Here is a 17980-nt window from a genome sequence, read left to right as displayed (position 1 = left end):
GGACGGTGTATATTGGCAAAAGTAGAGTTGTGGCCCTTCACATTACTGAATGATGGGGCTCTACACCAAGAATTTCAGGCGTCGGAGTATTACTTGGAATCCAAAAATTGTAGAGAATTTTGGGCCGTAGTTCTTTACCTTACAGACTAATTATTTTTACAGCCAAAGAAGTGAATTTTTTTTTTGTTTTTTGATTGGTTCCTATGAAATGAACTATTAAGAATGGACAAAGAAAGATCTTTCCAGGGATCCTCTCGAATTTTCCCCTACTCACATTTTGCTTACTATAGTCCTAAAACCTAAATCCCCAGAAAACATTAGAAGCGAGAGAAACAATGTTTTCTGATAGATGCTTCACATGGCATTTTGGATGTTGAGTGAATAGAGTGATGCAAGTGTACGAAGGGCATGGACGGAGTCAAATTACGAAGGGCATAGACAGAGTCAAATCAAGCTGATGACTCGTACTTACTAGGAATTCCTAGTTGAAGTCCAACTATTGCAATGATTTACATGGGCAAGTTGTCACCAAGATTTTTGGTATTACTTTGGATTGCATTATTAGGAATTATAAGACATCTCTTCAGGCAATACAGTGGAGAAGAAATCAGCCTTTTGGAAACTTCCTTCCCTTGATACCCTTATACTTAATATTGACATTTCAACTCTAGAAAAAAGGAAATCAGAGATCTGTTTAGGGGCCGTTTGGATACACGGATTTTAGAATCTTGGATTTCCTCAAAATCCTCAATTGGAGACGAGAGAAGGAGACCGTCAGTTTCACTTCTCTTTAGAATCTTGGATTTTAAGTAAGAAATCTAGATTTTAGAAATCTCTCTCCCGTCCGATATTTCTAAAAGCTGGAAACATGGGATGATCTCCTACTCTCTTGCTGACAGAAAGAAGGGCGAGAATTAAAAAACAACGGCTGGTCTCCTTCTCTCCTCTCCCATCTACATTTTTTAGGAAATCCAAGATTCTAAAATCTGCGTATCCAAATGGCCCCTTAGAGTGTAATGGCATCATCATTTATACATTTTCAGGCCCGATCGGCCTAACACACTCTACAGAGGCTGAGGTTCAGGCTAACCACCTCAGCATGAGCATCTTTAGGGAGGAGATGGAAGGTGATTCTTCTAATGTTATTTCTTGGGCTCGTGCTAATAATATAGATCCTTGGAGATTAAAGAGGCTTTTGAATGAAACTTGTGCAATGTATGATGGAATTTTTTTTTCTTTTTGTCCATATTCCTAAAAGATGAGAGAGGGAGAGGTGGGAATATAGAAAACCCATTTCCTGGTTTTTATATGGCCACATTTTCGTATATCAGTTACCCTACCAACACTCAGATAAAAGAAAATTGTGGGGGACAAACCTAGCACTTCCATCTCCATAGTCAATGCCAGTATAGAAGTACAAGTAAATACACACATGACCTGAAATCATTGCCCGCATAGAGATCAATGCCAAGCAGCTATCTCAAGTAGCTCTGCATATTTTTCATCTACGTAAGACTTCACCTTGAGCCCAGGTTCTGTGCTACCTGGAGAAGAATACTTCTTCAATCCAATTACCGTTGGTAAGCCTGCAAGAAAAGGCACAGCAAAAGGTCAATCTCTTTCCTTTGCTGGTCCCAAAACAGTATCGCACTAACAAAGAACAAGGAAGATGTAAGAAATCCTTTTATCTCTTCATCAATCGTAAAATCCTCAATCTTTTAAACAAAACTGGAAAACTCATCCCATGAAATGAGCAATGTTTGCTTAAAAGAGGTCTCTGTTAGTTTGTCAGGGGAATCAGTCTTAGTTTTCTAATGTTCAAGATCACTGATTTTTATCATTTCGTCTTCAGATGAATTCAAATAATTTGCGATCTGACGATCTGATTCTTGGAAGTCCGATGTTCAAACGGCATCCAAGCACCGATCTAGCACCAGAATCATTATTAAGAAGAGATGGTTATCTTATATAATAGAATGTTTGGTTATATCCTACGGTTATAATGTAATGTTCTATATTATTAGTAACAGAAAAGGCAATTCTGTTACATGAACCATTTTGTACAATTTGATGAAAAAACAGTTTCTGGAATATGCAGATAAAGTGGAGGAAGAATAAATTGCTACGAGCATTCAGAAGAAAATACACACACTGCATATAGAGAGGAAGTGGTTCTTTTACCCTTTAAAAGGGTAGTACTTAGTGGCCCTAGTTAGGCAACTGCTAGCCATCCTAATGTAGGTTGCCCAGGAAGCTTCTGCCAAGACATGAAACTCTCACCCAAACGCCATGAAGCACGCATTTTACTCTCTTAAAGGAAGAAGAATGGATCAGATGCTCCTGGTCTGACAACACCTAAGCGTCTGCTGCTGCGAAGATTGCGTTTGCTAGCTCTATCTACAGAATTTGGAAAGAACGAAATCTGAGAGTTTTTGAGAAGAAGGAAACCCATAAAAAAGTGCTTCTCTCTGCAATCCTTTCTGAGATCAGATGCAAGCTTAATTGTCTGCCGTATTGTGATGTCGATAGCGCTAGCAAAATTCAGATTGCTTCCAACTTTGCTATAGATTAATTGCCAATCAAAAAATTCAAAAATTCATCAGTTGGAAACCGCCGGATAAATATGGTATCCAAATTGAATACGGATGCGTCTCTGGGCAACAGGCAGGGAAGTCTCGGTGGAGTGATTAGAGATAGCTCAGGTAAGCTCCTGTATATTTTTTTCTCTGAATGTGGAAGGGGAGGACATCTTCATCCTTGAAATGCAAGCTATTTTAGAAGGAATTAAGCTTGCATCTGTCAAAGGAATATCACATCAGTGGATAGAATCTGATTCTTCTGCAGCTGTCCATATTATCAATGGTAATTGGGAATCTCCTTGGCGAAAAACTGATATGGTCAATGAGATAAGTAATCGGCTTGCTAGTTTTAGTTCTTGGAAGCTTACACATATATGGAGGGAAGCTAATGCTGCGGCGGATATTCTCTCCCAAAGAAGCTTTGCTATCATGGGTTCAGATGTTCCTCCGTTCAGTTTGCCCCCCCCAGATGCTTGATCTCCTCCAGTCGGCTAGATCGGGAACCCAATATTTGAGGATTTAGTTCTTTGGTTAACTCTTCTATGCCGTTGTTACATGTGCCGAGACTTCTCTTACTTTCTGTGTTGAGGGCTATCGATTACCGGTTGGTTTATTTTGTCACTCGCCTGCTCCCTTCCGTTTGGAGAGCTTGCATGCTTTGTAGCCAGAATATTCCTAATATATCTGGTAGGGGTCTGCCTAACCCCAGCTTGCTTATCAAAAAAAAATGATGATAAAAAAGACTATAATGGGGATGACAACAAAGCAGGCAGGGGCAAATGACGTGATAATTATACTTACAAAGGCTACTTAACGAATGTCCCGTTGTATTATCTGTTGCTATCAGAATTTTTGCTTTCATAGCTGAGAAATTGGAGATATTACAAAAAAAATACCCACTGGAAAGACAGGAATGATACTGATGTTAGGAGTCCCCTCATTGAATTCGCCTCAAATTTTCCAGCCGAAAAAAGAGGAAGGACTCTATTATTTCTATCAAACTTCAGAACCCCACCTTGCGAAAGTGTGGCAAGAATTGGTTTCAATCCAGTAGTGCAATGAGCCAAGACGATCATAGTTGAATATCAGAAGAGAAAAGTACTCCACCTTAGGGAATGGTCATCTGCAGATTCCCACAATTCTTGGAAATAAAAAATTAAACTACTCAATAAAGGTTTGAGATTCCATATCGGGGATGAATCTAAATTTTATTTGTGGTTCGAAAAATGGTGTGGTGAGTCTCTATTGCTGGGGGTTTCTATTTATTTAGGAAGTTGAAGAATCCTACATCTCTAGTTTTGGAATGGTTTTCTGGGATTAGGGCTTTGTTGTAATGAAATCTGTCCATAAGGTTAGAATACATAGCCTTGAAGAAATATCTGACTTTATTAGTCATTCTGGACTAACAAAGCTGGCTCCATTAGTTTCCTATCGTTTTATCTAGAATCCATTTCCGCCCCCTAAGACCTTGGCTTTTATATCGTAAGCTACTAAAGTTTTAACTAGCAATAAGGTTGAAAAAAAAAAGGAAACTCTGTCACATGATTGTAAATTTTGTAATTATACTATTGAGTTACCTTTGCACATTTTTCTTTTATATGGCATAGTTTTTAAATTTCTATGGCAACCGATATGAAATGACCGAAATCGTTCTCATCCCTACAGAAACATAAATTGAATAAAAAATGCATAGAAAAACCAAAATTGTAAGTGTATTAATAGTGTACAATACTAGTATGTGTTACATAATCATATTTATATGAATTGTATGTGAAATGTAGTGTATACATTATGTATAAATATTTATATTAATTACATGTGAAATGTGGTGTGTACTGAATTATCTGGCGTGCTATGGAGCATGTCACTAGGTGTTCAATGTTAAACGGGCCTTAAACCTTTCTATGCAAGGGTCGCTGGATCGCAGTAGATTGACCAAACAAGCCTTTGAGTTTGTTCAGAAACTGAGATTAAAAAAAAAAGTTTTCCTTTCCAATAACTTTGGAGCACCATTTGTAACTCGATGATGCAAGCATCAAACTATTGGCAATAAATAAAAGTCATGTGGAGGATATTTGCAAAAAGTTATAGATGAAGATAATGATGACAATGATGCTTATCAAAAACCACCTAGGCTGATATGCTATTGACTTAAGGTAACTTTGTGTCTTTAAATATTTGATCCATACTCTTTATATTTAGTACTTCCATATGTTGTTACAATCACGTTATGATACAAACACATGGTATAAATCACAAGTACTAGCTACTAGCAAGTGGTAAGAGTAGAGTACAAAACTTGAAAGTATTGAAATGTGCTGTAGAAAAGGTTAAAACTCTCAACACAAGTATTTTGGCAAGTAGATAGAGTGGTAATGAACCATACGTACCATACATGCTTAAATCTAAAAAGCTAACATATGATGATTTTAAAGGGCTATAATGTATTCCCATTTTTAATGACATATTATATATTTTTTAATTTCTATAAGATTTGTGGCATGGAGAGTATCATCCGGCAGGTATTGCATAACGGCAATGAGTACTGGATTTTTCCCTGACCAATACCTCTAGAAAATCCAAGACTTTGAACATTGGGACAGACTAATATTGAAAGTTAGAGCTTTCATAGATTTTTATTTTTGTATTGAAGTAAAGAACCATCTGGTTCATCCAGGTCCAATTAGTTTTACCAATGAAGAGGTGGTTCGTCCTATTTTCAGGAGATTAGAGCATTTTGTTTGAGCCGCAATGAAGTGGTTACCAGTTCTGGTGCGACCTGGTCAGACAGTCTGGCTCAGTTTTGTTTTCAAAACCCTGCTTCAAATTCAATAAAAGATCCAAGGCAAACAGGGGAAAAAAACGAAATTGAGTTTCATAACTCAAATGTTTTATTGAAAAAATACCGACAAAAACAGGAGAGAGAAACAAAGACCACTATGATGAACAATAAAGAAAAGAAGAAACCTGCACATCATGTTTGTTTTGAACAATCAAAACGTAAACGCTCAATTTTAGGAATCTTTGCCATCATCATCCTTAGACAAAAGGAAATGGTACTCAGGAAGAATGATGATTATACATCACTGATTTTATCACTCTTTTAGTAGACAAGCATATGAGCAAAGTAGATGGTTTCTAATAAGCATGATTTTTTTTTTCTAATAAGCATGGTTTCTTATAAGCATGTTATAAATTAGAATAGCACCAGATAGAAAAATACACAGAAAGAAAATACTCACTGTCATGTATACGTCCATATAAATACCGCTCGCCTCTCCAATACTCTAACGGTCTTGTCTTGATTCTGTTGCTTCGCCTTACCCCAGATTTCCATGAAGTACCAGCTCCTGAAGATACAAAGAACTCATCCTTATTGAACTAATCAGACCAGCAATGGCTTCAAGATGCATGCATGAAGGATCAATTGTAGAATCACTTTTTTAAACATTAGTCTTAAAACATATCATTATATAAAAACCTCATGAGCTTAAAATTTTCAAAATGCAGAATGGTTCAGTCAGTAACCACCTGCAAGACTATGCCTATGTTGACGTGCTTCTTTCTTGCTTCCTCTGTTTGGAGCTGTTTTTTGTTTTCTTCGTCTATTCGGTAAAATTGAAGCAGGTGCCTGAAGTTCCTGATCCATAGACAAGAAATATATGATGATTGACCCCATTGGAGTTCGTCAAGCATTTACAGTAGGGGGGAAGTTAAGTTCCCCAAGCTCGGAAAAATCCAGATGTTATCAAAATGTCACCAAAGGCAATTAACAATTCCACAACATCTAAATCAACTCCAGGTCAAAACAAGCATGTGAAGAAAAGAGACAGCAACACGTAAGCAACTGGCCCAATAATGAGAGTCTCCCTGCCAAATAGTAGAGCCACCTTTTATACAGCAAATTCGCTTATACTAAACTCAACTCAGCAAATTCGCTTATAATGTTAGGAAATATGAAAGACCGCTGATGAGGGAAAATGTAACCTAAGAGAAGCATCTACATCTGTCGGTTAAGATAACAGTTGCCCAGATCATCTTCCTACTACCTTGCTACCTGTTTCTCTATCATAAGACCAAAAGGGCATGTATGACGATACAATGAACTCTATAGATTCCATGGAAGCAGCATGGATGACCAAAACTGCACTCTGTTAGAGAAATTTCAAATTCAATTTGGAAGAAATGTAATAACGCATAGCTTGGCATTCCAACGGAAATGGCTCCAACAAATTCTCGTACTCATATTGAACCATAATGCCAATTAACTACCTATGGCATATAAAATCTGCAGCATGACTTGTTAATTGATGGATTCACTCAAGATGCCGGCAACAATAACTGGGGTGAAAATAAGATTATACGCTCTCAGGTACTTGCACCACTCTTCAAATGTGCCTCGACCTCTTTTATAGGTACGTCGGCTTAAAACCAATCCACTCAGTTTGGAACAAGACCATTCAGTTTGAATAGACGCAACAAGTTTTAAAAATAATGCATATCATTATGAAAAACGATATGTTAAAAAAAATCATTATGAAAAACAATGAACACAGAAATCTATTCAAAAATAAGGCACTGTTCAAAAAAATTCCACATAAAAGATACGGCAATGTTTTGTCAAGTGGTTCCTCGTCTAAAATATCTGATATTTAGTGTGAAGTAATGATTATATTTTCACATATAGATCTGCTTCAAAGATGCCACGAGCACTTAGGATGTGTGAGCCACACCAAGCACTCTACAGAAGCAAAAAAGCAGCAGCCCCCAGTTTGTATTCAGATACTTATAATATTGTAGCGACACTATCATTTCCACATAAAAGTGAATGAGGCACCATTAAAAATCCACAAGCCAAACAGGCATTGAATAAATTTATAATCTCAAATTCCAATTCCAACCCCTAGAAATCTAGAATAAAACATTGCAGAAGTCAAGTGGATGATTAAAAAAACACTAGCCAACCTTGTTATTCTGTTCGGATAAGATGCTCGAGTTTTCTGAATGCCCACGCATTACGGTGCATGTTATTGCAGTAGGACTTGGGTGATCTGCAAAAAAAAAAAAAAAAACCGAAAAAAATTAAAGATATGGCACAAGGAACAAAGTGAAGGTCAAAACCATCATAATATCTATAACAACATAGCAATCCGAAAAGTGACTCAAACTTTCCTGAAGTTAACAAAACTGAAGAAAGTATTCATTGTTTTTTTTTTTTTTTGAATGGTGCTTATTAAGTGGGGAAACCCCAAAGACCGAGGTTGTCTAAGTAGACAAGGGACAAGGTCAAAACAATCATATATCAATAACAGCATAGCGAAATAAAAAGTGACTCAAACATTCCTAACTTTTTTATTAATGGCGCTCAATTATATTAAGGGGAAAAACCCCAACGACTGAGGCAGTCTAAGTACACAAGGGACAAGAACAAAATCCTCTCCAAGTGAGTTCTCCCAACACCCGCTTATGCAAGCCAGTCAGCGTTACTATTGGCCAACCTCTTGACAAGCTGGAATATACTATCATGACTCTCTAATCGCTCTTGGATTTAAGAGCTTGAGGGCCTCCTTAAATTGCATCGCCTTCTTGCTGGCATCAAATTCAGCTGCATGAACCGTCGAAAAGGGCTTCAAACACATTTCCCTTGCTAGAAAGGTTGACAATTCTAGCAAACCTCGACCCAATTGAACCTTGCATCCCCTCAGCATATTAGGAGTCCCATCCAATAAATATAATATTTGCATTTCAATAAATAAAAAAAATCCATGCTGAGTGCATCTATACTTTGTTGAAAAAAATCCATACTGAGTGCGTTTATAATTTGCAGAAAAAAATCCATACTAAGTGCATTTATAATTTGCTGAAAAAATACTTAAATGTGGCAATGACACAATGTTAAGCAATTAAACAAATATTTACCTCCATCAAACAGATTATATAGATTCAATATGATATATGCAAGTAGAGAAACACAGGTAAAAAACCTGAATGACTCCCACTGCAATGCACAGTCTGTATAGTCGGACTTTCGAGGTTGAGATCTGGCTCTTGATATACAGATGCTTCTGGGACCATATCTTTGAACTGAATTTGAAACAGAACATCAAAATCAAATTAAATCATCACAGCATAACCTAGTCCGTGTTGATACATCTAGAACACTTACCTTTTCTTGAAAGCTTCTATCAAGTCCAATTGAGGTAACATCCATGTCACTGTCAAATCTACTTGAGTTGTCACTGATGGGCTTTCCAAATGGACAAGCCAGCTCTTCTGTCACCGGATTTACTGAATTGATATCATTTCCAACGGTTTTATCCACACCTAGCATTGGATCCTGCAAGTCTCCAACAAAGCTCGATCTCTCTACATCAATCTTCTCAGAAGTAATACGACCATTGGTCTGATCGGTATCAATAGGAGGTGAAAGATTGTGTTCTACACCCTCAACAACAGAAGAATGCTCTACAGGTGACATATCAATGTCAAGAGGCATGGAAAATGGATCTCTAATTGGATCTAATTGTGAATTGCGCCTTTGCAGTGAAGGCATTAAAGCAAATGGACTTCTTGGTGGGGTAGGTGAAGTCTTTGAAAATCTGTTGCTCTCCACTCTTTGTTGGTCCTTTACTGGTGTTTTCCTATTAATTATTGATTTTGTCGAATGCTGCAGAACTGATAATGCTTTTCTGGATCTCGACTTCTGTGATGCCTTAAGATCATTTGTTTGGACACTACCCAAGTCAGGGAAGGATAGTTTGTTCAAGGTAAGGGGTTTAATATTTAAGTTTTCTTGCAAGAGAGTGACCATTTCATCCCCATCTAAGTCTCTATGAGTATGCAGCAATTCATCGAAAAAGCTTCCGATTTTGTTCTCCTCTGCTACTGAACCTAGTCACAATAAAGTTAATCAACAGAAAAGGTTTAAATGCCAGAATAAACAAAGTAAAAAATATCATAGTAGAAATAAAGTACACACTTGCAGAATTAAGGCTAACCAACCCTTTCCTTGAGAAATGGTGAAAAGTTCACCACCATTGTTTTCCTTTTCTTTTGAAGAACCAAGCCCGTCAGTTGCTTCTAACACCATATCAGATGGGACCTTGGATGGAGTTGGAATTTTCACTTGGAAATTTTCTTGTGATGATACAGGGTTCTCCATGTTATCAGCAGGTGGAGGATAAAGATGTTTATAACTTGCCTTCTTCCTGAAACCAAAGACAATAATATTTCTGACAGTAGAACTCTATGTGAGAATAAAAATTCGGCGTTTTTCAAATATATATATGGTTCTATCTACTTGATAGCATTTATCATATTGGAATTTTCTGGGCAGACACTTTATTACCATTATAGCCGAACCGTAAAGAAGAGCGTTGGAAATCAATGGATGATTATCTTTTTCTGCAATTTGTTACCTAAACCCAGTTACCTGGGCTATATTTCCATTACATGGAAAATGCTTCCTTCAGGAAAACTGCAACAGCAGAAACAGAAATAGATAAGTGATCTCAATCATACCCCAGAATCCCCGGTCGGCGAGGCCGTGCTGCTAAGGACTTGTTATGTTGAATTTGCTCCGTCGAATTGTCTCCCCTTAATTTCTTTACCACTTTCTCAGCCACTACAAACAATTCATTGTAATAACTAAAAAGTAATGAAAAACCCCAAAAAAAAAAAAAAAAAAAAAAAAAAACAGCCACAAGTATGCATGTTCATAAAACACAAGAATAAGTGAGAGTTACTTTCACGCATTTCGAAAAATGTGAAGAATTCGTCTGGGTCTTGCAGATGGTCGATGTTCAAACTCTGATCCGCTTGTGAAGTGGATATACTGTCAAATAATAGCATTACCGATTTCTCTTTAATTTTTCATTTCAAACAAAATATCGCATACTTTCATATTCTAATACCAAAATAAGTACAAAAATCTTTACCTTTGACTAGGCTTAAAAGAGAATTGAGCCCGTTGGAGACCCAATGCCGGTCTTCGTCTCCGGGTTTGATCTTCACCATTTGCAATGGCAGCTCTATCGACAACTTGGGATGGCAACTGACAGGCAAAATCAGATTTTAGAAATTCCTGACTAGTGTTAAAAATCTCAGTTGCCTGCTCCTTAAGCTCCATTGGGTCGTTTAACGCCTGGATTCGCACAGTGAACACAGAACTTTTTCTCATTTCCTCTGTAACTAAACTAATAAGTAACATAATAGTGTTGAAGTATAAATGATTAAATAACACCAACTCTAACAACGTAAGCTTTTGGAGTAATTGGTTGTTTCACAAATAGCTACAGAAAAGTTGAATGCTTATGTTCTAGAGGCACTTGGAGCAGAACATGAATGAGAAAAAATAAAGACTAGTGATGTTAGCACTACCATGTTTTGATAATCGCACTAACTCATTTTGTCTTTTATTATTTAAACACTTGTCAGAGGTTCCAAAAGGCTCTCAAAAGCCAAGTAAAGAAGAAAGGACAAGCTGAATTTGTGCAATTATTAAAACATGGTAGTGCCAATATCAGTACCCAAAATAAAACATAACCACAAAAAATCAAAATCAAAAACTAAATAAAACATGTGGAAACACGAAATAGTGAAGGAACATAGTTCAGATCCATAATTCTGAGATAATCAACCGATCAAGCAGAAATTGAGAAAAGAGAAACGATAAATGAAGATAAAAAAGAGAAAAAAAAAAACCCTAAGTGAGAGAAATAGAAGTACCATAGATCTGAGGAGATTTTGTACGGGGTCGGACCCCTGTTGATCCAAGGCCATGCCGTTGGGTAAAAACCCTAAGGTCTTAGGAAGGAGGGATAAAATAGAAGTGTCGATAAAGGGATCAAGATTTTGAAGTTCTTCATCTACCATCGTTGGTGGGATTCACAGCAGAAACCCTAGAGAGAGAGAGGGGGGGCGCCTTGGGCAGAGAGATGGGTTTGGTTTCTTTGTTTTTTATTGGCTCTCTTCCGGTTTTCAAATAACGTAGCGGGACATATCATTTTTGATATATTTGTCAAATGACGAAATTACCCCGGTGTTTGACATATACATAATCAGGGCACTTTGCCAGAAGTACAAAAACGTGATTCAGCCAAAAAAAAAAAAAAACGGACATGATATTTTCACCCCCTCTGCAGTACGCATTCACCCACTTATAACGTGAACAGTAGGCAACTTTAACTCTTTTTGACGTCAAATCACGTTAGAAGTGGGGCGAATGCGTAGTGCAGTGGGTGAAAAATATCATCGCCCAAAATAAAGGGACTGGAAAAATTCGGTGGGGATATTGGAAAGTTGGCCAAAAAAACGTATTTAACGTAAAAAACGTGTGTGAGTCTAGCATCCCCTCATTTCATGGATAGTGAAGAAAACATGATCAGATTATATGATTGTGGGGGGCACCCACACCAATCATGAGCCTATGGAAATAATCTCTACTAATACCAGTAGTTTATAAATATGATTAGGTGATCTTAACTAATCGCGAAATAAAGCTATCACTTAAGGGCCTATTTGATTGCATGATAATTTGTTGGGGCCAAAAATAATTCGAGAACCAACACTTATTTAATATTTGTCGAGCAACCATCATGGAAAAAATAGTAATTATAATATCTGACTTTAAAAATAATTATAACATCTGACTTTAAAATCTAGTAGATGAGTGCAACTAGAATGAATTTTAGATGAAATACCCGGGACAAAAAAATTAAAACATCAAAGTAAAAAAATTTAAAAATTCTTAGAAAAGAAAAGAAAAATTCCTAAAACACCCGTATCTCTTAAGAAATGACGAAAATTCCCCATCCTATAAAAAATAACAAGAATACTCATGTATCATAGACATGAGCCTGAGAGCCATGTAAACTAATCTCTCTGTGTACTTGTGAGTAATGGCACTAGGGCAGCAACGAGGAAGGTTAATTGAGCTTAAAGTGAACATAAAATAGATTGCATGCCAATTTGAAAAGTCAAAGTGGAGTATGAATTAAAGACACATTGTGCAGTTTGGACGATCAACAGTGACCATTCACGGACGACCAAACAGTATGTGGTACAGATTCAGAAGAAGTGTTGAAATAGCTTTCGCAGACAACCATCAGTATGTACGTTCGACCGTAGTGTGCTCAGGGTCGACCGTCCGGGGATTTCCAATAACGGATAAATCCCCAACGCCTAGTTCGACGGACGACCGTAGTTCATCCACGGTTTATCCATTCTACCGGTTATAGGTGCTATGATGGCGATTTTCCTTCCAAACTCTATAGGTATGGCTCTTTGGAGCTTTAGACATCGTCCAATAACACTTGGACTTGCCTTCAAGTATTGTACGGAGTGTTAAAAAACCCTTTGTGCTATTATTTGTTGTGTTTTTTGAGGGATTGGCTCATGGATTCGTTTATATATCTTCTGAGTGTTTGTTTTGTGAACTTCTAATTGCAACTCAACCTTGGTAGAAAGTTTTTCCTTTGGTTTTTCTTCTTATACTTGGTGGGAGGCACCACATCAACCTCGGGAGTCAGTCTTGGTGGCATTGTAAAAGCTTGCAACAATTTGGTATCCCCATAATTAGTGAGGCCACGAGTAGGGGACATCCTTGTGAGAGTGGACGTAGGCGGTAGTCAGGAACTGGGTTGAACCGATATAAAAATCTTGACACACACTTTCTAACTCTCTCATTTTATCTGTGCGGTGATTTTTTATCTGCTAAGTTTTTAATTGAAATCTGTTTTAAAGAATGACTGATTTTAAATGACCCAATTCCCACCTATTGGGTTGCCTATCTTGGTCCACAGGCACTCTTACCATTGGGCTTGTGCAGGTATGCCCTTCAGTTTATCATTTTTCTAGACAATTTATTCTTCCATAGTACAACATGAAATAAACAATGGATGATTATAACTACAGGATAAAAAAAACAAAGTACACAAACAAAATATAAATTAATTCTAGACAAGCTATCCACGACAACCGGCAATTCAAGACAAAGTTAGATTACCCCGCAATCAAACAACCCCTAAAATCATGTTATGTGATTAAGCTAACCAAATAAGGCCGTGCTTGTTTCATACCTTGATTGATGACTGTGGGCCTCAAACTGGTTATTGGACTCATAATTAAATGAACAAGGCTGTAGACACCCCATTTTTCCAAGTTTGGACTGATGATAGCTTTTGGCGCGATGATGATTGCAATGATGAACCCGTGCTAGGATAATTGATGCTTATCCTTGTAATATTGTATCTCTAGTATGAGAACCAGGGAGTTTTGGCATTCCCTGGACAATAGAACCATGATCTATTATAGATATAAAGAGTGGGAGAATTCATGCACAAAAACCTTTGTTTGATCACAAATATCACCCGAACCCAGCATAAAGGTTGACCTAATCAGTTGGCAACCATAGCCCTGGGATTTTATATCCGAGATCTCCGAGATCGAGCCTACAAACTAGCAAAACAGCATAAAGCTAGCCTAGTTGAACCTTTGTTGAATTTTCGAACATTCCTAAGTATACGAAACAAATTTCGTATGTATAAATACAAAGAAATTTAATTTCATACATTTTAGAAATGTACGTACGAATTTAATTCCGTACATTTTAGAAATGTACAGACTTCTAAGAGTTTGGTGAAATTTGGTTTGTACGGAATCTGTAATCGTATGCTCCCAAAACATATGAAATTGGTGTACGAAATTCCAATAGTACGAAAATCAAATCTGTAACTACTTTTTGAAAATTTTGCAGGAATTTACCATCCCATTTATGCCTATAAATAGGCCCTAGTTCTAGAGAATTAGGTGGGTGGATTTTTTGTTGGAGTTTGGGGTGATATTTTCCCTCCAATTTTTCTCAGAACGGAGAAACCTTACCAAAGCTCGTTGGAATTCGATTGAAGAATTCGCCGGAAGAATTTCAAAGGAGACTAAGGTTCTAAAGGCTTTGTGTGATCTCATTTCTTGAATTCTTCATCGAATTGTTCATAAATATTGATTGAATAATCGGAGCGCCATCGGAATTATCGTCAAAAGTCCTTCAATTTCGTTGTTCTTTTCTTAACAATTTTTCACATCAAAACATGTTTCGATTTCATTTCATTTGAATTTCAAGTTAAAAACAATCTTGATCTAAGTGAAGATTTAGAGAATTAGGGTTGCTAGCCATAATTCTATAGGTTTTCACCTTAAATGTATTAGACATAGGTTAGAATTTCAAGAATACGGTTATGGAATTCAATCCTATTGAAATTAAAAGAGAATTCGTGAATTATGAATAATCTCTTCATAATTCTCAAATATCCCCAATGGAATTCAATATGATTTAAATTTTAAAGAGATCCAGTAGGTAATCCATTAGAATTAGGTTTCTAATAACTCCTCTAATATCATTAGAGTTTTGATATCAAAGTTTTCAGAGAATCGAGCAAGAATTCTTGAAGAACTGGAATTTCGTATGAATTTTCAATATAATTTCGTATGAAAATATCCGTACGAAAATTTAAAGAAATACATACAAAAAGTTAGCACTCTCGGGGAATTCTTAACATTCAAAATTTAATTGGAATTTCATTATGTACGAAATTACAGAAGAACTACAATTTCATACGAAATTGCAAAAACAGTGATTAAACTAGTGAAGCCTTTGAATTCTTTTGCAAGATCTGATTCTTAAGACTAGGATTTCTCCAGCATGTCATAAGTTAAAAACAGGAATCAGGCCAAGCAAACACAAGTTCATTGAGTGTAAACAAAGATGAAGAAGAAATAAAATACTGATTTGAATCAGGCCCAACCGATCGACAATTCCAGAATGTTCTTTTTCTCTGGGAACGAAAACTTTGAAGATCGAATGCTCTCAAAGCAATGGAAATCTTCAACATTTGTTCTTATGTTTTCCAAAGAATCCATAGTTTATTCCTTGATATATCAAAGAAATAATTTTTTTATATAGGTTTATTCCTAAAGGTAAAGGAAAATAAGGAAGATTCAACGTTGGACAAAAACCAAGCTTGATTCAACAAGAAAATATTTTGAAAATTATGTTAGAAAGAAGGGACTTGCTCGGGACCATCGCATAAGGCATTTCGCGGATGGTCTGTTGCATGAGAGAGCAGCCACATAGGATTACTTTTCAGCAGATTTTGTCTTTATTCGTGGTGTGGCTGCTCTCTCTTCCAAGAGACCATCCACGAAATGCCTTATGTGATGCTCCCTAGCAAATCCCTTGAAAGAAATTAAGAGATGGATGAACAAGATTGGATTTTTGAAAAGTGGGATATGTTTTGTATTAGAAACAATGGCTGGGATCAAAACCACACGGCCCCCATTAGATCCAATCCATAATAAATAGACTTTTGATCAAATCTCCCACGGTCAGGCTCTTCTGGTTGATACAATCTTTGGGCAGTGGATCATCAAAATTCAGGAATTAAAAGATGAACGGTCAAGATCAGCTGTCCGAGACAAGATGGAGTATATAATTAGGTACACTTGTGGAGGAGCATCTCCTTTCACTATAACCTATTCGGGACGGCGCAGCCCCCCAAAAAAGTGGGGCCCACAATATTTGGGTGATCCATACCATTAATTTGTCGGGCCTTGGCGTAGATAGGACGGCACACTATAGAAACCTCCACGGATCAAAGGGCTATGATGATCCTACGAAGAAGACTTTTGGGGCACATCCTATCTACGTCAGGGCCCAACAAATGAACGGTTTGGATCAGGAAAATAAAGTGGGTCCCACTGTTTTTTTGAGACTGCACGTCAAATCACGGTCATGCCCCCATATAATTTCTCTAATTTGTGCAGCCATCCCTGAAAGCCCAATTTCCGGAGAAAAAGCCGTGTAAATTACACCTATTTCCTTGTTTTAATTTGGGCTAGGTTAAATTCGCACCCCCTGTAAGATAATTCGCACCTCTTTAAAGTAGCGTATGCTGCAGACTTAGCACTACAGGGGGGGTGCGAATTCATCACCTGCCTTTTAATTTTTTTAATATATATATAAATATTCCTTCCATCTATCACTGGCCGGGGGTAGGGTTACATATATCAGTGTAGAGATACAACAGGCACTTTCGTTTCATTTTTTCATTCTGCCCTAAAGCCTGCGCACCCCTCTCTCTCTCTCTCTCTCTCTCTCTCTCTACAAAATCTCCCTGTAAAAATGGGGGCTTCTCTCCCTCCCAAAGAAGCCAATCTCTTCAAGCTCATAGTTGTAAGCTCTATAGCTTTTAATTTTTCTTCCATTTTACGTTTCCCTTTTCAATAATCTATGCTACTGATCAGTGTTCTCTGTTCCTTCTTAATCTCTATTTGTTCTTTCATCTGATGTTTTTCCCTCTCGAAAACCCTAGTTTTGCTTATACTTATTCTTTTTAGTTTATTTAAAGCGTCCGATTCATGGAATTTATGTCTGTAACCAGTTAAATTGTTCGATTGCAGTTTTCTGACTGTTAGAGTAGTTGTTTGAATGCGATTGATCTATGGGCTGTTTGTTTAATGTGGATTCGATTTTTGAGGAGCTTCACCTCGTTGTAACTGAACTCAGTATTTATTGTTTATCATTTTTGAGATTTATGTTTATAAAGTTTTCTTTTTTTGTTAGAAAGGTGATTTTATGGTTACTGAAATTGTAGATTTTGCTTTGGAACCGTTAATGCTTGTAGATTTTGCCTTGGAAAGTTTGAATCTTGAAGCCATGTTCGTTAAAGATTATGACAACCGATTGTGATTGCCAAACTGATTATTGGACTCAAATTTAAACGTAATTTTGAGTCCAATAATTGGTTTGGCGCTCACAATAGGTTGGGGTTGGTTTATAATGTTGTAGAACTGTTTCTTGAGTAACACGGAAGAACCCGTGGCACATGTTTGGGTAAATTAATTGCGCTTAAAGTTAACTTTGAGATCCAATATGCTATATTTGGTTGGGTTCCACCCTCATGCATATTGCCAATCACTAAGTTTCTTGTCAAGTTGGCCACCTGCTATCAGTACAACTTTATCTCGCAGTTGGTCACTTGCTAGTAATTGAAATGCACCTTTTTTTTTCTTAGCTTTGAGGAATGACCATATGTAGTTCGTAGTAAGTCTGTTCTTGTTAATTTTCACATCGTTTATGAGATAGTAATTTAGGGGACATGCATTTTGATTCATCAGATGAAGTGTTATCTTAAATTTTGCCCGCATATTTTGTTGGCAATTGTCTGCTCATTGGAAATGGTAAAGCTTTCAGTTCAGTTTTCATTCTACCCACAGCCCTCTAAGCCCATATCCCACCAGTGTAATATAGCCCTGTAAAAAGAGGCATTGTGGAGTCCTTCACAGTAGTGGGAACACATTATCTTTTTATTTTGCAACTCCTCCAGGCTTGATGGGTTATAGTCAAA

General features: G+C 37.1%; 2 protein-coding genes across 3 annotated transcripts in view; one reads left to right on the top strand and one right to left on the bottom strand.

Annotated features, from left to right (window-relative positions):
- Positions 1–1218: 1218 nt before the first annotated feature.
- On the bottom strand, positions 1219–11572 carry LOC143858556 (centromere protein C-like). Of its 2 annotated transcripts, none has more exons than XM_077369215.1 (11): positions 11307–11572; positions 10517–10722; positions 10325–10413; positions 10101–10203; positions 9582–9787; positions 8746–9470; positions 8564–8663; positions 7545–7630; positions 6111–6219; positions 5822–5929; positions 1219–1586 (listed from the first exon to the last, which is right to left on the bottom strand). In XM_077369215.1, the coding sequence occupies exons 1-11, from the start codon at positions 11451–11453 to the stop codon at positions 1462–1464; spliced, it is 2004 nt and encodes a 667-aa protein (XP_077225330.1). In that variant the 5' UTR covers positions 11454–11572; the 3' UTR covers positions 1219–1461. The 2 variants fall into 2 exon arrangements, with proteins under 2 accessions (XP_077225330.1, XP_077225331.1); XM_077369216.1 differs by having other exon boundaries at positions 10517–10632.
- Positions 11573–16618: 5046 nt separating this feature from the next.
- LOC143858539 (N-terminal acetyltransferase A complex auxiliary subunit NAA15-like) overlaps positions 16619–17980 on the top strand; it is a 29327-nt gene continuing 27965 nt past the window's right edge. The window contains exon 1 of the mRNA XM_077369189.1: positions 16619–16806. Coding sequence (XP_077225304.1) covers positions 16756–16806 — 51 coding nt within the window. The 5' untranslated portion in view covers positions 16619–16755. The remainder of the gene's footprint in view (positions 16807–17980) is intronic.

The sequence above is a fragment of the Tasmannia lanceolata genome, unplaced genomic scaffold (assembly GCF_043159265.1).
Source record: "Tasmannia lanceolata isolate RefF3 unplaced genomic scaffold, GAP_Taslan_0.1 ptg000026l, whole genome shotgun sequence".
NCBI lineage: Eukaryota > Viridiplantae > Streptophyta > Magnoliopsida > Canellales > Winteraceae > Tasmannia > Tasmannia lanceolata.
Note: the sequence above shows the minus strand (reverse complement) of the source record. Positions and strands in the feature narration are given on the sequence as shown.

Excerpts from the sequence above, each read along its gene's own strand:
- LOC143858556 (XM_077369215.1), bottom strand. The coding sequence starts at position 11,453 with ATGGTAGATGAAGAACTTCAAAATCTTGATCCCTTTATCGACACTTCT. Across the intron at positions 8,664-8,745 it reads ATAGAAGCTTTCAAGAAAAG|TTCAAAGATATGGTCCCAGA; the intron begins GTAAGTGTTCTA and ends TTTCAAATTCAG. Across the intron at positions 1,587-5,821 it reads ATATGGACGTATACATGACA|GCTTACCAACGGTAATTGGA; the intron begins GTGAGTATTTTC and ends CTTTTCTTGCAG.